The sequence below is a fragment of the Manacus candei genome, unplaced genomic scaffold (genome assembly GCF_025592945.1).
Source record: "Manacus candei isolate 608988 ecotype Guabito, Panama unplaced genomic scaffold, ASM2559294v1 h1tg000088l, whole genome shotgun sequence".
In the NCBI taxonomy this organism is placed as follows: Eukaryota; Metazoa; Chordata; class Aves; order Passeriformes; family Pipridae; genus Manacus; species Manacus candei.
Window position 1 is genome coordinate 4,633,314 of NW_026138136.1, and position 21,713 is coordinate 4,655,026.

General features: G+C 37.7%; 1 protein-coding gene across 2 annotated transcripts in view; it reads right to left on the bottom strand.

The window, feature by feature from the left end:
* Positions 1-21,713, bottom strand: part of GABBR2 (gamma-aminobutyric acid type B receptor subunit 2) — a 474,253-nt gene that overhangs the window by 361,447 nt on the left and 91,093 nt on the right. For both annotated transcript variants that reach the window (XM_051812706.1, XM_051812705.1), the window contains exon 2: positions 7,988-8,125. In XM_051812706.1, the coding sequence (XP_051668666.1) occupies positions 7,988-8,125 (138 nt within the window). The remainder of the gene's footprint in view (positions 1-7,987; positions 8,126-21,713) is intronic.

Sequence of the window (21,713 nt, forward strand, 5' to 3'; positions counted from 1 at the left end):
GTCCTGTAGAACACACTCAATGTCACCTTTCAGAAACAAATTAAAGTAGCCACTCTGACAAACAGCATACCAAAATAATCAATTCTAGCTTTACAGAAGTTATAGGTATGGTGAAAATAAACATAAGGACCACGTTTGGGGAATTGGTGGTAAAAGAAGCTTGAAACCAACTTTTCTAGAATATTTGAAATGTTGCAACAATCAGAGAAATACAGCACTGTAGTCTGAACATTTTGAAATAAATTAATAATGACTTCCAAAAATCAACAAAAAAGCCATAAAGTGACTTTCAGTTAAATAAGATAGCTTTAATCAATATAACCTTTAAAGCAGAAAAATCATATACAGATGAGCAACCAATTAGCATCTGATTTCCCTGAGCTAGCTTTCAAATGAGAGATATAGAAATGAGATTTGTAGAAAGTCAGGTACAGGGCAAAATGCAAGGGGTAGCTCAAAATTCAATGCTGCTAGTGCTGAGAAACTATAAAAATGCTCCCACTAAACAATGGGAGAATTCTAGATATGTTTGTGGGTCACAGAGTAATGAAAGCAATGCGATTAATGAATCAAAAGGTGATTCTTTGGGTTGGCAGAACCATGAATAAGTCAAATATTATCATTAATGGGGTATTAGTGTCACACAGCTATATCCCCACAAATCCCAGAGAAAGTCATGTGAAAACATGATGACGAGCTATGGAGTAGAATGAAATTTGGCAGCACTACTGTCCAGTGGGTTAGACCATAAAAACCCCAGACAAGGTATTAGAAAAAGTGCCATAAAAACAATCTCGAATCTGAAAAAGAAATTAGTGTATATCCCAGTCATCATCATTCCGCATAGAAAGGATGCTGAACTACAAGTGATTTTACAAAGAAGCAAATCTTAAATCTGCCTATTGTATCAGGACAGGGAAGAGGAGAGAAGGAAGACATGGCAATCAAAACTGCCCATCTATCTCCCCTCCCAAAACCACCTCCAGAAAAATCAGCAGCAAATAGCAATAAACGAGCCTGAGGGGACGTGAAGGGATACCTTCATAGCAGTGAAGGAAGCAGTAGCAATAGCTGCAAGGTGCAGCACTGAAACATTTTGGTGAGCAAGATTCTACCTGGCAAGTCTACCCTAGCTGAAGGGCTGCAAAAGCCACATGAGAAAAGACTTCAACGCTCTTTTATAGAAAGGAACAAAATAAGGAAAACAAAAGACCAGCTGAAAAAACCCTCAACAATACAAGCAGTGAGACAGAATAAAAGTTATACAGAGGAAAAAAAGAAAAAAGAAAACCAAAAATCCAAGCACACAACTGTTATTTATTCTGATAATAAATTAACCTGGATATTTTAAACACTTTATCAATAAAGTGAATTAGCATTAAAACACGAGGTTTTGTATTTGAAAAAAAAATATCAATGCTTGTATACTGCATTATGGGTTGAGAGTTTTAAATGTATTTTATTTTTGTACAAAAAGCCATTCAGATTCGTGGGAGGAGTTCATGAAGGAGAGGGAATATCTAATTCGTTCAGAATTAAATGTGTTTTCCCAAACACAAATTATAAAACATGGCAACATAACATCCTTGCCTTTTAAGTGTGTGTCTGTTCCCTAGACCACAACTCACATTCATTTTATATTATTGATCCAACACTAAACAAAAGTGATTGAATTATTGTGTACAAACAGCTAAGAAAAAAAAAGTGGTTTTTTTTTCTGACATAACATGCAGAATAGTTAGAATAAATAGTTAGAATAGTTAGAATAAATATATAGTTTCAGTCTCCAACTGCTTTGACTTAACTCTAGAGCTGTATTAAAATACCTTTACTCATGCTTTATGTAATGAACTGAACTTTAGACATTAGATTAAAGGCAAAAACTAGACTATATATTGCAGTTTTGCTGTTTTCTCCAGAACAAACAATATGAAAAAGGACAGTTAATCATATTTAAAGAAAAGTGAACACTGGATAGAAGCTAATTTCAAACTGATGGAAAGACAGGTTAAGCCATAGAAATCAATGCCACAAATTTAAACAGAAGGTAAAAAGAAGAGAAAAAAATGTCCTACTAACTCTTGCAGGGCATCTGAAATTTGGGATGTACACTTCTTGCCATAACTAAGCCTGGAAATTTTCTGAAATTTTCAATTTAAACCTTGTGGACCAAATTTCTACCATTAACAACAATGCAATGCTAATGTCTCCTCTGGAGTACAACTGCAATAATGCACTGGGAATCAGGATCAGTGCTTTTAATCACTGCAAAAGAACTTGTCTCACTGAAGTTATTCTTCCACCCTAGGCCAGTCTCCCCTGCTGCACTGCCACATTCATTTCTCTAAGTTTAAAGGTGAACATACAACTACTTCCAAGAATCCCAAGTGTGCTTTGTCTTGTGCACGTGTGCATCTGTCCACACACTGAGACACATAGTCTAATTAGGAAGTATGGCATTGATGATCTGTTTCAACTCCCCATGCTTCTGCTCCTCCAGCAGCAACCACAGAGCTTCGGAGGGTCCATCAATAACAGCGGGGTTCCTGCTGACAGCTTGTATCAAGGGGAGGATTTGCAGAACTAAAAGGTCTGTCTCCCTCCAAGTTCACCAGCACTTCTCTCAAATGAGGGGCAACTTCACATGAAACTCTGCCTGAAGGTCAGACCTACTGTGTTTTCTTCCTGTTCAGGAGCTCCCGGGCATTCCTACGGCGAAGTGAGCAAAACTTCCATATGTGCTCAGCTAACTCCCAAAAGTAGGACCAGAATGTCATCAGGTTTGCACCTTATTATATAAGACCTCAAGAGTTGTTTTCCCTCACACACTTTGCATATTAAAAGCACAACACAAATACAGAAAGTCTATAAAATCCCTTCAATCCCAAAAGAAAAAATAGGAAAGCAAAGGGGAAAAAAAAGAGGAGGAAAAAAAGAAGAGATCACAATGGTGATTTGTGGGCCAAGAAGCCAAAGACTCTAGTTTTGTGGTGCATTGGGTCATATTCCTGTGGGAGAAAGGTCTGTTCAAGTGGGACTGCCTGCATCACATAGATAGAAGTTGCTAATCTTCTTAGCCAAAGACTAGTTTAAATGGTCTTTTCATTACTCAAAATAATAATACATGGAAATTGTGCAATGAAGGCAAAAGTAGCACAAACTCACTCTACTGGAACAAGTGAGACAAGGAATGTTAAAAAAAAAGGAAAAACTCTGTGATGAATTGCATTACTGCAGTGTTAAAACCCACCATTTATAACCTGCATATAGTTATGAAATCCTGTAAACATTAGAAGAATTTTGCTGAGTAACAGGGACACCTAATAAAGCCTCGTTTCCTACAGATACATGTGTCTTAGGTTTCTACAAACACATACCTCAGCTCCTACTCGATATCCTTCTGGGTTTCACCCTTCCTTTGTGTTCCCTTAAATTTTTTTCTGCTGCTTTTTTAACAATCCTCTCAACGCAGTCAGTTCCCATTCCATAAACAGCCTCTGGACATGAAGCACCACACTGCATGGTTGGCCCAAAGTTCTCTGTGATCATGCTGCAGCCTTTCCTTCATTCATCTGGATCCCTCTCCTCAGCAGCTCATTTTCACAGAAATGTATAGAAGTTAATAATCTTTGGGAAATCCTTTGTTACAATTTGGTTGCAATTGGCCAGTGGTCAGAAATTATTAGGAGGAACTGACAATGCAATCACATCAGCCTTGTTTCAGAAGGAAAACAAAGGCTAGAAACATCACTGATTTTCTCAAACACCAGTAGCCTTTTCACTGATTCAGAGATGGGATCTTGAATACCTATGGGTTTTCTCTGGGACAACAAAACAAATCTTAGGGTAGGCTCTTTAATATTCAATTACATGATCTAGAGAACTAAAGGAGTTTTCCCTTTCTAACATCCCTTTTTAATACATGGAACTTGCCCTATGTTAATATGCCCAAAAGTAATACATCATGATTAGGGTACCTATAATTTTGTTAGAAAACTTTCTAACATGAGGTGCTGAATCCAAAATAAGGTTACTCAGTTTTGAATGTCATTACGATCTAATCACTGGATTGCCTGAAGCAGTTACTTGCCTAGAAGTTGGCAGTTATGACTAGATTACATAAAATATGCAGAAACAGAGGATATTCCAAAGAAGCACAAATATTTATACTTTGTTTCTAGCAGAGGTTTATTTCCAGAGTCAAATGAAATTGTAAATGAAGCAGGTTGTATGAGAATGTAAATGGCACAACAAAAGAAAATGACAAATCTCCAAAAATGGAGAAAGAGTTTGGCAGATTAAGAGAGATGACTGTTGTGGTCAAAATCCTCATCCCGATTAAATGTTTCTGTTAATATGACAATGAGGGAAAGTGAGAGATGACAATGAAAACAGAAGAAACAGCAATATAAAAATATATAAATTAGATGCTTTTGTCACTGTAAGAAATTCACATGGAGATGTAAACAGATGTAACCCTGAAATAAAAGAGAAAGACTGAATTGCTAATTATTTCCTCTGTTTTGCACTATTTGGATACTAGAAGGAATGCTTCAGTATAAAAATTCAAAACAAATAACTTGTCTTTTGCAAGATGTAGATACTATTCATTATTCTTCCTCACTTTGTTTAATTGCCTTGAACACACATTGAAAGGCAATGAGGATAAGATTAATCTGGAAGAATCTGACATTGAAATATTCACCCTACAGCACAGCAGCTACCCAGTTTTATACCTTTGTGACTTTAGGGCCCACTGTCAAAGGCACAGAACATTAACAACACTTTTAAACTGAAACACGAAGGGTTCAAACTGATTTCACACCACAGACTGGAGATCAAAGACACACATGCATCTTCCAGCCCATGCTCAGACTGTCACTCAACAAAGTAAGGACTGCTGGCACACAGAGATTACTCATTGAGAAGGTTTTCATTTGAGAGGCTTGGGAATGGGTGTCTGCATATGTCCTACTAAGAATGTGTGTTCAAAAAATATTTTCCAAGTTGTGTCACCTAGCATACCTCAGTGAAAGTCCTTCAGGACGACATAAATCTTCGTAGACTAAAACAACTTGCTCTTTTCACAGATATAAAATGGTCCATTAAAATATAATTAATTTTGTTACAGTAAGAGATAATTAAATCAGCCAGCAGTTGAAGACAGCTAATTGAGAACACAAACTCCCTTTCTGTTGCTGATCATAACTAAACCAGAATTTGTCAAGATGCAGAAAGAAAAGTACTCTGTTTTGATGCAGCATGGAAATAAGGCAAGTCACCTTCAGATTTACACTCTTCTCAACCTCTGATAGTCTTGCATATTTCACCTTGTTGCAGGCCATCAGTGACCTGATTTAACCAGCTAAGTAAAACAGACTACCATTATCAACAGCATACAGTAAGGAGAGTAGAGTCGGAAGCTGCTTTGCAAAAATCTATTTCCTTCCCCTCCCCCATCACTACAATAGTTGCCTGAGTAGCAAATGCAACACAATCATTTCCAGCACATTTATACTCTTGGGGTTTTGGCAACTTTATACTGAAGAGAATGAAGAAGAGGCAGAACAGAGAAATTTACCCAAACAGAGGAAAAGTAGTCACCCAGAGACTTGAAATTCAGGGCTAAAAAGCTTTCAAAAAAGTTTGGGTTTTTTTGCAGTCAGCAGGTCTCATATTTTATTTGCCCAGAGAAGCAATTTTTTTCAGTTATTATTCTTCTTTTCTTCTCTATTCTCCCCAGGACTATCAGTATCATCCTGCATTTCCCTTGCATGGAAGGCAGTCATCACTTTGCTCAACCTCATGACACCTGTGTAAATCAAATCAAATGTTCCTGCTAGGGTTAAGAGCTTTGTTTTCATGACTGCAGGCACAGGGACAAAGTGATGGGGACATTTGAATGCAAATAGCCTACTCAATAATACAATGTCAGGTTCTTTTTTGTCTGTATGTTGTTCTCCCTCGACTTGAAATGATTTTATCATAATTTCATATAACTATTTGTGTGAGTTTGCTGTGATTCCTTGATGCGAAGTTTCAAGTTTTGAGGGTGGGCAATCCTGTATTTTATCAGGCTGAATATTGCTCCACTTCTGAGAACTACAGATTTCTATCTTTTCTTTCTATTGAAGTTATGCTTTTAATCAGAGACACTTATGTCAGTGTATCCTGAGGAGTCAAAAATTTGTACTGTTCTCCCCACTATCTTATACCTGCTGATTTGCAGATACGCAAACCCCTGTCACCATGACATAACACTTTCACAAGCAGTATTTAGACTGTTGCTGCTATACCATCCACTAAGCCTTGCCACACTTCCCAGCCATGCTGCTATTTGTGTTTTTTCATCATCCAGTCAATCAATATCTAAAAACCTGACACAAAGTGTAGTTTTGCCATGTGAGGATTTATCTAGTGCCCACAGGATACTAAACCCAAAAAGTAAAGAATCCCTTTGATGGACTGATATCATAAATAATGTTTAAGACATAGTCACAACCATAATGGCTAAATACAAAGAAATAAATGCTCTCTGGCAGCAATGCATCATATCATTCTATATTTTAACACCTTTACTGACAAGTTCAGACATTTAAAAGCTTTCTAATCACCCTTCCTTCTAGCCTGAGCAACTTCATGAACAAATTGATTTTCAGATTTTATCAGGCAGAACTTGAATGTAAATAAAAAGATTTTTAGCACAATGAAATCCAGCTATTTAAAACATCCTACATCATATGGAAGTTCCATGTGACAACTTAAAAAGAAACAAGAGTTTCAGCCACATACTTCATTATAGGTCATGAACTAGACCATTTTCAAGAGAAAGTGTTAAAGGATAGTGTCAGGCTTTCTGTTTTTTCTCCATTCTCCCCAGAAACACACTATTATTTTGTTTCCACAGTAGAACTGATGTTTTTCACATCAGAAAAAAAATCCTGAAGCATCAGAAAAAAAGATCTGATCTGACAAGCATTGCAAACTCAGTTAACAAGCTACTTTAATTATCCTCCTAAGATTTTCCCATTTGTACTCTGATCATCATCTTTTTCACAAACTTAATTATGCCTCATTTGTTCTTTCTGCACTACTCTCGGTAAGTATTCCAGGTGGAAAAGAGGAGCCTGTTTATAACTGTAACCTCAGGTAATTTTTATATATTATTATTTTTTTATTTTGCTATAGAATAATTTGGGGGTTTTTAATAAAAAAATATACAAACTTATCTTTGGGCAATATGAATATTGAGTAGAAAGCTATGGTATTTCCACATGAGAAAAGCAAAACTGGATGGCTATGTGAACAGCCATCAGTCCGAAAATTAACACTAGACAGATGATTGAATAAATGAAAATCATGCTGTTATCATCTGCATTTTAAAGATTAGTATTAATAAATTCTGATTCCTCAGCAGAGGGAACCTTTCCACAAACTTGACCTTTGAGAAAGCCAAGAAGAAGAACAGCTGGGAATAAATGTGCTTTGTGAGCTACATACTGAGACATGAACCCAGTTACTACTTAGAATTTATGCACTTCTAACAGTTTTAAAGTCAATAGGAATTATTGCATTATAACTGAGTAGAGGCAGAGTAAATACCCAGAAGTACCATAATTTGAGGCCTGAGGAGCTGTTTCATGTTTTCAAAATCCTAGATCCACCCGCCTACCATGATTGAACTTGATTTCATTTAGGTTGCTTTTTGAGATGCATTAATTTTATTTAATTAACCTACTGAGACACGTGACTCCTGCCCCATACTCACATGCATTTTGAGTACAATGCCAAGCCTTAAAATCCAGTACTATATAGGAGTAACTATTCTTCTTTACATGTAATTTCATTGGCCTTCGGAACTGAGACATGCTAATTACACAAAATGAGAAGCTAGAAAAGCATCAAACCTAAGTTTCTATATTTCAAAAAAAAAGATCCAGAGATACAAGGTAGTTAACATTTGAATATATTCCATTCCATGCCTTACCTGAACCAAATTCCATCCCTTTAGAGATTCAGCAATGATAGAAGTAACTGTTGCACATACACCACCAAAAACCATCAGATGATTAGGTCCATATTTTATTGCATCATAGAAGGCTTTGAGTCCTTTTGCATTGTCGCACTGGGAAAAAAAAGAAAAAAAAGAGTCAATATTTAATGTCATAAATAAAATAATTAACTAAGAAATAAACTATTAGGGAGTTAGGCAGGAAAAAAGAGTCAGGAGTTGCATAGATATAAAAATTGTACAATATATAACATCTGAAAACCTAAACATGAAGAATTAGAGTATTCGCTTCCAGACTCCTAGTGTGATGTAGTGAAAGAACAGCAAACCCCCTCCTTACATTGTATAAAACCAGAACTTCAATACCACTGTTCGACAAATAATAAAAAAGGTCCAGCAAAAAAGGTTGACTGAAACCTTTTCTACATTGAGAGCTACCATTTCCAAAAGAAAAATTTGGAATGTAATACCAGATTGCCAGTAGGACTTCCATAGTTGGAAGAAAGTTGGACAATATTGCTGGTCTCTGTAAAAAAAGTTCTGTCTGTAATGAAAGCTTCTAAGTAACCTCTCTTTAAAGTCCAACCCCAGCATTCTGTGCAAAAATATATAATGAAGAGACTATTACTTAGAAGGATAACACAAAGTCTTCAAAAGGTAACAAAACAGTATTCTTTTAAGAATCTGCTAAGAATTAATTGTTCTGTTCTCATAACTCACACTGCTTTGAGCAGAAGGTGGGGCTAAATGACACTGTGAGGTCCTTCTAACCTGACCTGTTCTAGGCTTCTCTGATAATTAGTTTGATCTTTATTTCAGATGTAAAGAATTTTACTGTAAACTGAGACCAGGATTCAAAATTAAGAAACAAGGGCTGATCTAGTCAGTACTGCAAAAGATACATCAATCCATGAATGGAGTAGTATCAATCATTCATAATAACCCATGTAGTCACAGCTTTACTCCTGAGCTTACAACAAAGTATTAATAAATTATTTGCCTGAAGAATTTGATTCCAAACCATACTGGAAGTCAGAAGTGCCAACAGGCTATAATGGCAGTTGCCACTGCTCCATTAGCAGCCACTTCCTTATCTCTCTTTTTGAAACAAAAATTTTCTGCCCATTTTTGCTTCCTCTACAAAGTCTTGCACAAATGTACTCTTTATAAGAAATGTCATACACCAGCCTCCCATATTTCATTATCACAATTCAATAAAACAATTCATTAACTATCAGCATCCAAGTAGTAATTGTATTGCATTCTGTGGAGAGAAAAAAGATTTTGACTAAGAAGTTTGGAAGCTTATATTAATCTCCTTACTGAATTAATATGTGAAATGAAAAATTACTCTATTTGCATTCTGTCTGCAAGAATAGAATTATTGCTCCCACTTATTCAAAAGGATACAGATTTTTAAGGCATAGACCTTTTTAAATTGAATAATATAGCACAACGCCTTCCTTCTTAATGCAGAAAAAAACCCAAACCACTTCAGTATGGTAGATGCTTCCCTATCAGTTTGATGGACTGGTGGCAAGCTCACATTCTGAAGGAATTAAGAATGTGATTATTGGAAGAAGCAGTGTCCTCTATTCTTACTCCTCCACTCCCTAAAGACCAGTTTATTCCAAGTGCAACTAGAAGGCTCAACTAAATCCTGACTTTCATAAGCAGCCAAAGACACTAGAGCTTCAAATATCTGAACTTAAGTGGCATTTAGCCAAGTTTTTGCCCTCATCCACTGTATCATTTGAAGGTGCGGTAGCAGAGATTGTTGAACTTGTTTTCATAGCAACTTAAAACCAGTTAATACAAATTTTTTTTTTGCATTGTCACATTTTAGATGTCTCGCTGAGGAGCAGTTCAAGAAGAATACAAGTCATATATTAAAAAAAGATGATGTTAATGTAAAATAACACTCAGAATCTGTAGCCCATGAAAGACTATGTACATGAAAAGTTATGGAGAAATAAAATTCTGCATTCTAAATAATAAAGACATATGGCATGTTATCTGAAGTCGAATTCACACTGAAATTCACCTTTGCATCACAAAGCACTGATGTATTTTTAACTATTATTTGCCTACAAAACATTTCTCACTGCAGTAAACTTATGCAATTATGGGTCCCAGCAGGTTGACTCACTGGGAGGTCCAGAATTGCTATTATTATAAGGCTTTTTTAATTTGATTTTTACCTGTTCATGAAGACACTTGCATGACAAAACCCCCTTCTTAATCACAGAGCAGTTCTCTTGGGAAGGTATGCCAAAATCTTTATTCGTCTCTCCCAAAGTGAAAGGTTTACGCTGCTGAGATATATTACTGATCAATCAAAAGTACATACAATAACACCTGAGCTTCTCTTCAATGTGATTCAGTTAAAAGCCTACCATGTTCTCACCTTTGTACTTTCCTCCTGAATAGTCTTATCTCTCTGACTTTTATGCCACCATGAATAATTATACTAGACTCTGTCTACTCCTTGAGCAAAACCATCCCAATAGTCCAAAGTATGTCTCAGAGACAAAGAATAAAAACTTAACACTGTGGCTGGCCACAACTGGACAGATATGAAAGGAAAAATGAGAAAGATGGGAGAAAGCAGACTTTCACATTTGTTTAATGTCACATTTCACAACACACATTGTGTATAGCATTCTTCCCTGCAAGCAACAGAACAGTCTGTCACAAGTATTAAAAAATAAACATTCAGATAAAAATAATAGCCTTACCAAGCCAGACAGACAAGTAGTAGAAAAGGTTTCTTCCTGCCTCTAGTCTGAGGAATGTATCCTTAGTGAGCTCCTGAAGCCCTCTGAACAAGGTGAGTTTTTAAGAAATCCCAAGCAGCACCATTGCTGCTCACGGCCTCCTATTGCCAAAACCTACATATGTAACCCTAAATGAGGGCAACACTGTTGAAAGACAACAGTCACTGAAATTCCCATCGTATAACCACCAAACAAGTTCTTGAGTTGCTGTCGCCAAGTGACTCCAAACAGGTTCAGGAAGAATGCTATGCAGTAATCTAATTACTAAAATCCACATTCAAATGCAGAGGTTAGAAAGTCCTGGTCACATGTGGATGACAAGAAGCTGACTGGCTTTAATTGACTAAAAGCAATGAAGAGGAAAGAATCCCTTGTAAGAAGTCACAAGCTTATATGATGAAAGATATAATCTGAAGGAGTCAACACCCCTTTTGCTACCTAGTTTTGCTCTTTCATCTAAATTGTCACCAACATGTCTATTTCACCGAGCTGAAGTGCAACCAGCTCAATTTTGATCCCTATACAAAACTAGACAGCTATGCAGTGCCACTGAACTTGACTCATTGAAACACTAAGAATAGTTGTAATACCTTTCTTATTGAGGAAATGTAGTTTTACCATAACTAGAATTCCAAATACAGGTATTTTGATACATGTCCCAATTTTCTTCAGGGGAAGGAGCTGAGAACTACCTACCCCAAACACATCAATTGCTGTGCTCAGTCTCAGTCAAAAGCCTGAAATAAGAAACTTATAAATAGCAAACATATATATTAAAGAAATAATTACGTTAAGTGTATTTCTTAACACATTCACTTGATACAGATAATATGGAAAATTCACAAGGAAAAATACTAGCAAATCACCAATCGAAGGTGTGTGAAGTGTCCTGCGTCTTGTTGCGTCAAAGTCAGCTTAATATCACAGCTGGTATCTGACAAAGTGTGCATAGTTCTCATTTCCAAGGAAACAGAACCACCTATTTTAATTAAGAAAATAGCCAGATGAGCTGCTGCATGGGAGAGGAGTTAAATAAGTTTGGGGATTGAGGTGTTAACCTTCCTGAATCCTCTTCAGAGGAGAGGCTGACAAATAAAACTATAATCCTCCACCGAGAAAAGGATCCAAATGCACAGGGAGGAAGGACAGCCTGAGGCATTACGGGTGCACAAGGACGAGAAACATTTCTGTAGAGAACAGTACAGCAGCTGAATACACAAGAGACCTTCTCCACTGCACCCAAAGGCCCTCTGAAGCTGAGAGAAAGGATGTCCCATGTGAAGCCACTCATCACTGAAGCCAGGAGAAGCAGCAGGACTGATCGGTGAGGGTTGTTGGCTCCCAGGAAGGCTGTCTGGCAGACACTGAAAGTTAGCTATATTCTGGCACAACTTGACTTTTTCTGAGTGGAAGTAAACCTGAGGAACAAGTATCTATTGAGCTACTGACAATTGATATCAGACATCCTTTACGGTGAGTGGGAATAACAAACTGCTGCTGTCTGCATAATAAAATATCCAACTTTATCAAGTGATATGAAATTTTTCAGCAGCACTCTGCTGTGAATATCATTGGACAGAGAAGCAAGTGCTCATAAATATATAAAGAGACTTCTTTAAACAGAGAGAAGAGATGTACAAAGCTTTATTCCTATCCTCTGCAAAATCTTGCTCAGGAACTCTGTGTTATACCATCAGCTCAAAAGGAGCTAAGAAATGAGGAGCACCAACAAATATTTTAATTTCATTTTCACTGACTTCCTTAAAGTCATCAGTAAATACAGACCATTTGTTGAAAAACATACAGACAACTACTCTGAGCTACAACAAAGGTCAACCAAGTTAGCATCCTCTGCCTGTTTTATGGGCAGGGCATGCTTCCCCTGAGGTTACCTCTGTTTTCAAGTATCTGCAACTTAAGTACTTTCAAAGCCAGCAATCATTTTTACATTAAAGAGCTGTAACTGGATTTTCTTTCCATGAGTTTGTACAACTGCTCTTGGAACCACCACTTTGACAATCACAAACATAATAATCCATAAAAGAAAAAACACTACCTTTCATTTGTTCTAGAATTCTTCACACTTTGCAAAGTAGGTGTGAGGTGTGTTACTATGAATGTTAAAAGTTCATAAATACATGAAAATAAATGGGACTAGTTTGTAGATCAAAAACCAATTCAAAACTTCCTAATAGAGACATGGCAATTTTCTCAGGAAACTCCTGAATCACAGCTTGTTGATGGCTAGGACACTGTTCTAGGGAAGTAGGATTAAAAACTTGACTTTTCCTGCTGATCAGCGGTTTCAGGATGATGCCAAGCACTTGCATCAAGTCTGGTCTGAACCACTATAGGCATTCCTATATTCTGCATTTGAAAAACAAAAGCAACGCCCTCCAACAACACCAAACTTCTGTATCTTAAAACTGAAGTTAACTCATCCCAAACTGTGGGCTCTGCTGTATGTGATTTCTCTGTCATATTTTAATTTTAACTGCTAGCAATCAGATTTGGTTTTGCTTTAGAAAGTGTGGACGTAGCAGAGAAGGACTTAATCTATTCAGTGAAATATTTCCCAGTAAATTAACCCTCTCTCCTTGACAGCTCTTGACATACTTTGAAATTTTACCTAGCAATTTCTTTATCTGATTCTGCCTGCTGCACAGGGAATAGTTCACAGAGTGCTACCACTAAGGTGCTGGTGCCTGGCATCCCATTTAACAGATTATATTCTGCCTCAGGTGTCTCCAACCTCTTAAGTCATTGACCCCACAGCAAGGGTGACCACTCACTCCTCTGACACCTCATTTCCTAAAAGAATGTCTAAACACCTTGTGAAGGCTCAGCCTCTTGATCAGTGACATTTTCTTTCTTCTTGGTTCACTGTTTGGGAACTGAGTCCACCCAGCAAGATAAACAAAAATTTCCCATCTCTCTTTATAAGATAAGTATATTTACTTTTTCCATTCAGATACTTTGGTTTTTTTTCATTATATGACTTATAGTTTCCATCTTGTTACTATTTCTTGGAGAATATAACATTTACACGGAATTATTCCAATTTAAGAACTCCAATATGAAATGGAATTGGAATGTAGCAAATAGATAAATCCTGTGTAATCAAAACTAACTCTGTCTATGGTTCCACCCCGATTAAGTATGCAGTAATAACAACAGTAAGATCAATTTGTCTTCCTCTTTTCAGAGTAAACTTGGATTCAGCTTGAAAGGTGAAGTCTTTCCTCAAAGAAAGTTGAAGTTTTCCCTGATATATAACTGTTACACGCACAGGAATTCAGAAGATCATCAAGAGGTATTTTGCATATTTGCGATATGAAGATCACTCCCGTTCAATAACACAACCATTGGGTTAATGTGGTAAGGTTTTGGTAGCAGGGGAGAAGTAGAGGTGGCTTCTGTGAGAAGATACCAGGAGTTGCCCCCACATTTTTGCCCCCAGAACTGGCAGTCAGTTCTGGTCAGCTCCAAAACAGGTCTGCCACTGCCCAAAGCTGAGCCCATCAGTGGTGCTGATGAAATTCTGTGATAACATACTTAAGAACAGGCAAAAAAAATCACTGCACAGCAGCTGTGAAAGAGGAACAAGAAAAAAATGTGAGAGCAACAGCCCTGCAGGCATCAAGGTCAGCGAAGAAGGAGGGGTAGGAGGTGCTCCAGATGCTGCAGCCCATGGTGAGACAGGCTATCCCCCGCCGCCCATGGAGGTCCATGATGAAACAGAGATCCACTGTGTCTTTTTTCTGGCTAAACCACTAATCCAATGCAGGAGTTGTTCTGGGGCTACACAGTGATTAAATTCATAATTCAGGTAACACTGGCCAGGTTGTCTGTAAGATGGTGAGCAGAAATTCAAAACATTAACATCTCACTGTGAATTGCTAATGGAAAGCTAGCATTTGGGCCTTGGAGAGATCCTATTGTGCAATATGAGCAATTAGTCAGATCCCACTGTATAAGTTATTGAGTTTTGCTGGATTATTCTGCAGCTAGAACTGTCATCTTACCAAAATCAAATTGGTGTTGATTCAAATATTCCTAGGCCAGAGGGGATTTTATAACATCCACACTGTATTTGCTCACCTACAACATTCAGTCTATTTTGTTATAGTCATTCACTTCTGCATTAATCCAATAAAATATTCCACAAGACAGTTTTACAGGTGTTTTCTAATTAGCAGCATTAATTGAAGTAGATGGATGTTCCCATACACAAGGTCATCTTGAATTAGAAATTTTTCCAAGTATCCTTAAAGCTGCATGTAAATGTTCACATTCAGAGTTTTATAGTATAAATACATAAAACCAAAAACTCAGTCCTAGAACTGTATTGTTTTCTTCTGACCCCCTGGTGCTCAAACACTGTCAGATATTTTGGTACATTCAGTATTAACAGGGAGAGAATGCCTTGCTCACTTCTTCCTCCCAACATAATCAGTGCTACTCCACTGCCATTATGTTTTATGGAAATAAGTCGAATTATGGAAAAGCATAAAAGTCCAGAGGAACAGTGTAGGGAAAATAATGTATTCAAATACATTTAGAAAACAAATAACATATTCTGGTTTTGAGAATAAGCTGGCTCAGTCTTCTCCAGCTATTCCAATTTTTACCAAGAAGTTCAACATTACAACGATTTCTTACTAAACAAAGAATTAATTTTAATTATTCAACAATCCAGGAAAATATCTCTGGGCTTTATCTGCATCAAAAGACTTTTTAAATCCCCCCTAGGAAATCAGTTGTGTTTTTGCATTTAAGTAACCTCAAAAGGTGCTAATTGTTTCAGACTCTTGAGCCTCAAGATCATTATCACTTAAATTTCTTGTTGCCACCTACTTACTATTTTGTTGCCTCTCAGACATGTGCTGAAATAGATTTACAAAGCATTTGTCAGCTGCAACTCAAGTAAAAAATGACGACATAAGGGACATAACATTGCTGGGCTCAACACAGAATCGCAAATGTCAATTCTACAATTTTGTACTTGTCTCATCTTTTCTTTCCTTGCCTTTATTCATTACCATTTATTATTACACTAGTGTAAATAGTCCATATTTTCATAGTCACACTCTGTTGGACTATTTCATTTAGATTTCCTTTCATTCCATTCTCTGTGATTTTAAGAATATAGGGAAGAATTCACAGAAGTAAAAAGATGTGTTATTTAAATATGATATTTGATTTTCTTTTTTCAGATCTAGAGTGTAAGCACTGCAAAAGATATGATTTTTGGCATGAACAATCAAAATAAATCAAAAATTAAAACAGAAGTACATCATTCTATGTTTAGTAAAATAAATTTTCTGGAACTATCTTAAAAAAGTAGAGTTTTAGCAATGTTCTCCTTTTGTTTTGTCTACTATTGACTACATACTCAGCTTTAATAAGAGTGGGTTTTTTTCCCCAGGTCATTTTGGGAATAAGAAAAATCGCAGGATGCAGGGAAGGGTACTATCTCCGAACTGTTAGCATGTCTTTTCTGTACCCTGAAAATCATTACATACTAAAAATGTGTAACTCCTTCTAACTGCAGCTGCGCTCTTTGCAGGAAATAAAAGGAAGGAATGAAATAGGAGATTATAGAAGGAGAAAAAAAATCCAAGTTTATAAATAACAATCAAGAAGCTCTTGTAGATGGAAGAAAATAGAAGTGTACTACTACAAAACATTTGAAGGAACAGTGACACACATGATAGTATGCCTGGCATCCCATTCCTCAGTAACAAGCTGCAATTGAAACCAAGGTAGGAGTGCAATGATATTTTGAAAAATAACTTGGCCCTCAGCAATCAGCAAGAATCAGTTGTGGGGGAAGCCTGCTGTATGAATTCTTTCTTTCCCATGACCTACTTGCTCCTGAAACAGGCTTTATTTTTATAAAACAGGTGGGAAAAAAAAAAAGAAATATTTCTTGATACTTTTCTGACACAAAATAAAAATATTATTCTAAGGGTGAGGAGATATGGAAAAAGAGCTCTTCAGCATTTTCCTGGTTAAGAGCATCATGTTGAAATAAAGTCTCCCTTGTGTGCCTCTGTCATAAGGCAACAGGGCCTGTCTCTCAGTGCGCACAACCACAGACGTTTCTAAATAAGCATTCACCGGGGATGACATGAGGCACAGATGACTCCAAGGCACTTCAGAATTGTTCTTATAGCTTCTGAAAGTCACTTACCTGGAAGATGTGAGGCAATCTCTTAAGCTATCACAAGGATGTCTGTAGCATCCTTGAGAATATATTTGAATTCTAATAAAAGGTCCGAAAGCACCTGGAAATTTTGGAAAATAAGACGAAACTCTTTTCCTTTAGAGGTCAATGTTCAACATCAAGAGTGTTAAGTGCTACATGTAGCTCTCAGCATGACTTTTTCTGAAGCAATATTGTTTGAATTTTTTCATTTTATTTTTTATACGTTTTAAAAATTCCCCAACAAGAATTTCAACACAGATACAGATCAGAATTAAAATACAGCTGACAAAGTAGAAGTTTAGAAAGGGCCTAATGAATTAAGAATAGCAAAAAATAATTTTTTCTACTCAAGGATCAAGAAGATCTGGTGTAACAGTCTTTGTTGCACGTCTCCAATTTTTTAATTAAAATCTTTTTACATCACAATGTAAAACAGTTCAACTTTGTCTACAGCAAATAAAACTTTGTTAAGCTAATTTGTCTAAGGAGGAATAATGCACAATCTTTTGGATAAGCTACCATTAAAATTAACCCATAAAAGCCAAATTAAATTCATGGTATGCTTTAATTTGACTTAAATTAACATAGCACAAGATTACAATAATTCACCATTTTCTGGAATTGTTAGGCTGGAAATGGATAGACTGCATATTAGCACAGGTAAATATTATATTAATTTTTCCCCATTAATACCTGGCAAAAGAGACAATATGGAGAGAATACAGTTTTATTTCAATGACTACACAGATGGCATGACATTCACTGTGTAAGTAGCTGTAATGCTTCACAGTTGGCAGGTATGAAAATGCCTCAAAATCATGGGCTTATCTGCACTGAGGAGCTGACTCAAAGTTGAACGTTAGACGCAAAGGAAAGGAAAGGAAAGGAACAGCCCTGGAAGTACAGAAAGATATTGGAATAATAACATGTTTAAAACAGTTTCCAATTTCATGAGCTCTGCAGACAGGCTTATCACAGGTATTTCTTCACAGCTTTTCTTTAATAACTTGCCCAACTTAGTTTGTGTTTTCCCTATTTAAAGGCTCACTGTGATCCAGTTGAGTTTTATATTCTATGAAAATAACTGGTAGAGATTAGGAACCACTTCAAAAACATAAAATGGTGGAACTATATGACTCGTGGTCCTGTCACATTAATGTATGGACACTAAATTTCAATAGTTTTAAAGCTATACAAGCAAGATATTTCCTCCACACTGCAAACTGCAAGATGATTAACAAACAGCTGTTCCTTTACAAGATCAAGACAGGTTAGCAGACTGACGAATAAATCCTCACCACTTGTATTCAACAGCACAGTATGGGATTTTTACAAGCAGAATGACTAGTGCTCTTTCCCCTTAGAGTACCCACAGAAAATCTTGATTAAGCTTGCCAAGAGCAGGGTATTGACCTGTTTATCAAACCTAATTTCCTTTTATGAGAAGGTAACCCACCTAGTTAATCAAGGGAAGCCAGTTGACGTAATCTTTTTGGATTTCAGTAAAGCTTTTGATACTGTCTCTCACAGGATCCTTCCAGACAAAATGTCCAGCACACAGCTGGATAAACACATCATGTGGTGGGTGAGCAGTTGGCTCACAGGTCAAGCACAGAGGGTAACAGTGAATGGGGTAACATGAGACTGGTGACCTGTCACTAGTGGGGTTCCACAGGGCTCCATCTTGGGTCCTGTGCTCTTCAACATCTTCATAAATGACTTGGACGCAGGACTGGAAGGGATACTAAGCAAGTTTGCAAATGACACAAAAGTCAGAGGAGCCATTGACTCCCTCAAAGGCAGGGAGGCCCTGAAGAGAGACCTCAACAAATTAGAAGACTGGGCAATCACCAACCACATGAAGTTCAACAAGGGCAAGTGTAGGATTCTGCACCTGGGACGATGCAACCCTGGATGTATGTACAGCCTGGGGAATGAGATACTGGAAAGCAGTGCCATGGAAAGGGACCTGGGGGTCCTTGCTGACAGCAAGCTGAATATGAGCCAGTAGTGCCCTGGCTACCAGGAGGGCCAACCCTGTCCTGGGGGGCATCAGGCAAAGCATCGTCAGCAGGTCAAGGGAGAGGATTGTCCCACTCTGCTCTGCACTGGTGTGGCCTCATCTTGAATATTGTGTGCAGTTCTGGGCACCACAATATAAGAAAGATATTAAGCTCTTATATATCATCCAAAGGAGGGCCACAAAGATGGTGAAGGGCCTTGAAGGGAAGCCGTATGAGGACTGGCTGAGTTCACTCACTTGGTCTGTTCAGCCTGGAGAAGAGGAGACTGAGGGGAGCCCTCATTGCAGTTACAACTTCCTCATGAGGGGAAGAGGAGGGGTAGACACTAATATCCAGTGACAGAATCCAAGGGAATGGCCTGAAATTGTGTCAGGGGAGGGTTAGGTTAGATAATAGGAAAAGGTTCTTCACCCAGAGGGTGGCTGAGCACTGGAACAGACTCCCCAGGGAAGTGGTCACAGCACCAAACCTGACAGAGTTCAAGAAGCATTTGCACAATAGTCTTGGAAACATGCTATGACTCTTGGCAATAGTCTTGTGCAGGGCCAGGAGTTGGACTCAATGATTCTTGTTGGTTCCTTCCAGTTCAGCATATTCTGTGATTACTCACCTTGATGTACTGATCCTTGAGGGTTCCCTCCTTATACTCCAGAAAAAAAAAAGGACATGGAAAAAAATTGAAATAGAGCTGGGCTGTGTGCAGGTGCAATGCCCATGGAGTGCACAGCTCAAACCTGCAGTCAACCCCAGATCAACCATGCAGATGCTTAAGAGTAAATACATTCAGTGCAAGTCTGGAAGCTGCAAATAAAGTTCATACTAGAAGCTAAGGTCTGCTAGCCTGTCCATCTTAGCCTAATTACGTCACCCTAATTCTCTTCCTTAGTTATCTCATTTCGTTTCTTACATGTGGTATATACTTGTGATACTCACAACAAACTTATTTGTTATTCAGCTACTTTCCTGCTCGCCACCCAAGATGAATCAAGAGCCACAGAAGACACTGTTCTCTCTCTGTGCACGCCATACTCCATAATGAATCCCAATATGAACTCCCTCAGACATGTCTCACTGAACGAGTAATTCCTGCTGGCTGTTAACCAAGCTCTACAGAAATTTCATTGACACACCATAAAGAAGCTCCAAACTACCAAATCCTCTGTCATTTGCCTAGTTACCTTCATTGTGGTTGTATTTGACACTCCCTTATTGCTGCTATTAATTTGGCACATAATGCTCTGCTAGGCAGTGCTACCCCCCAAGCAAAGCTCATATGCATGAGTACAATTCACAGTTTTGTAAACTGAATTTTGACTTGCCTAAACTCTAGTAAAAAGGGTTTGACTAAACTCTACTTAACTCCAAATGACTCATAGTAGGAAATTCTCATATTAGTTTAATAACTGGATAGAGAAACAGATCAGTTTTTCCATCTGTCTACAAAAAAACCCCTGCCTTAAACATCTCCATGAATGACTTAGACTCATTCAGTCCTAAGTTGCCCAGAAATTTAAAAAATAATGCAAATATCAAGTTCCTCAAGACAGCCTGCTTTCTCTTACACCATGTACTCCAACAGAGCTAAATTGCTTTAAGCTTGCCCAGGGAACAGTGCAGATTCTTGACATTCCATTGTCAAATATGTACTGACTGTCACCCAAAATCTTAACAGGCTGACATGGTATAAAATGCTAATAGAATGATTCTAATCATTTTGTCAAGCATGGCTGACACTACATTGTCAAGTGAAAAAAAGTACTTTGTAGAGCTCTGGATCAATTTTAATTTTTGCCCTGGCATCAGAAAGGTAAAAGAAGTGGTGTGAATGAGTTAAAATTTTCTTGCTACTTTTTTTTAGGCAACGAACTGAAGGGAAATGTACAAGTCCTGACCAGGTGAAATATGAAATTGCCAATGACCTTGTCCAAGGAAACCATCCTCAAAATGAACCAGTGCTCTGAATACCTTACAAGATTTCAAGTGTTTTCTTGATGCAATACTCAGTGTCTCAAGGGTAGGAAACAGATTTCTGTCATTAAGTCTTCTACTACAAAGTCATGGTGCAGTAAAAGAGATATAAATAGGTTTTCTTTTGGCTACTGGAAGCTGCATAAAAATTGGCAGCTGTGGAAAATGTTGGTGCAGGATAGAGGCACAACATCTATTTTACAACCAGTACTGGAAACACATACTAGCAAGCCTAGGATCATAAGGCTTTGATAAAATACAAAAACACTCTTGTGCCATAGACCAGATGGTGCAGTAGAGCCAAGAAAAGCATTTTCTACTTAAGCTGTGGTCAGAAACTATCACCTGGCTGCTACCTTTCCACAGCCCAATGAGAAGAGTTTATGCAAGTAGTTCCCACTTCAGGTAAAGCAAGTTGACAAATTACAACCAATATTTACAGTTGTTCGAATATAAATCTGTTGACCTCACATTGAAATGGATAAGAGTTCACATCACCTTTTCCACTTTGGCAAAGCAGGATGTGTATGTATGTGTGTGTGTGTGTCAGCATGTGCATGCAGAAGCAGGCACAGAGGAAGGACAAGGACAACAGTGTTGCTGGTTGCCACAAGTCTTCCTGCAGTTCTGATTTGACTGGGATGATTTGAAGGTGAAGGACACCACAGCAGTCAAAAGGAAATGCTCTTTTCAAACACCCAACTTGGCTTTAAGAATATGAC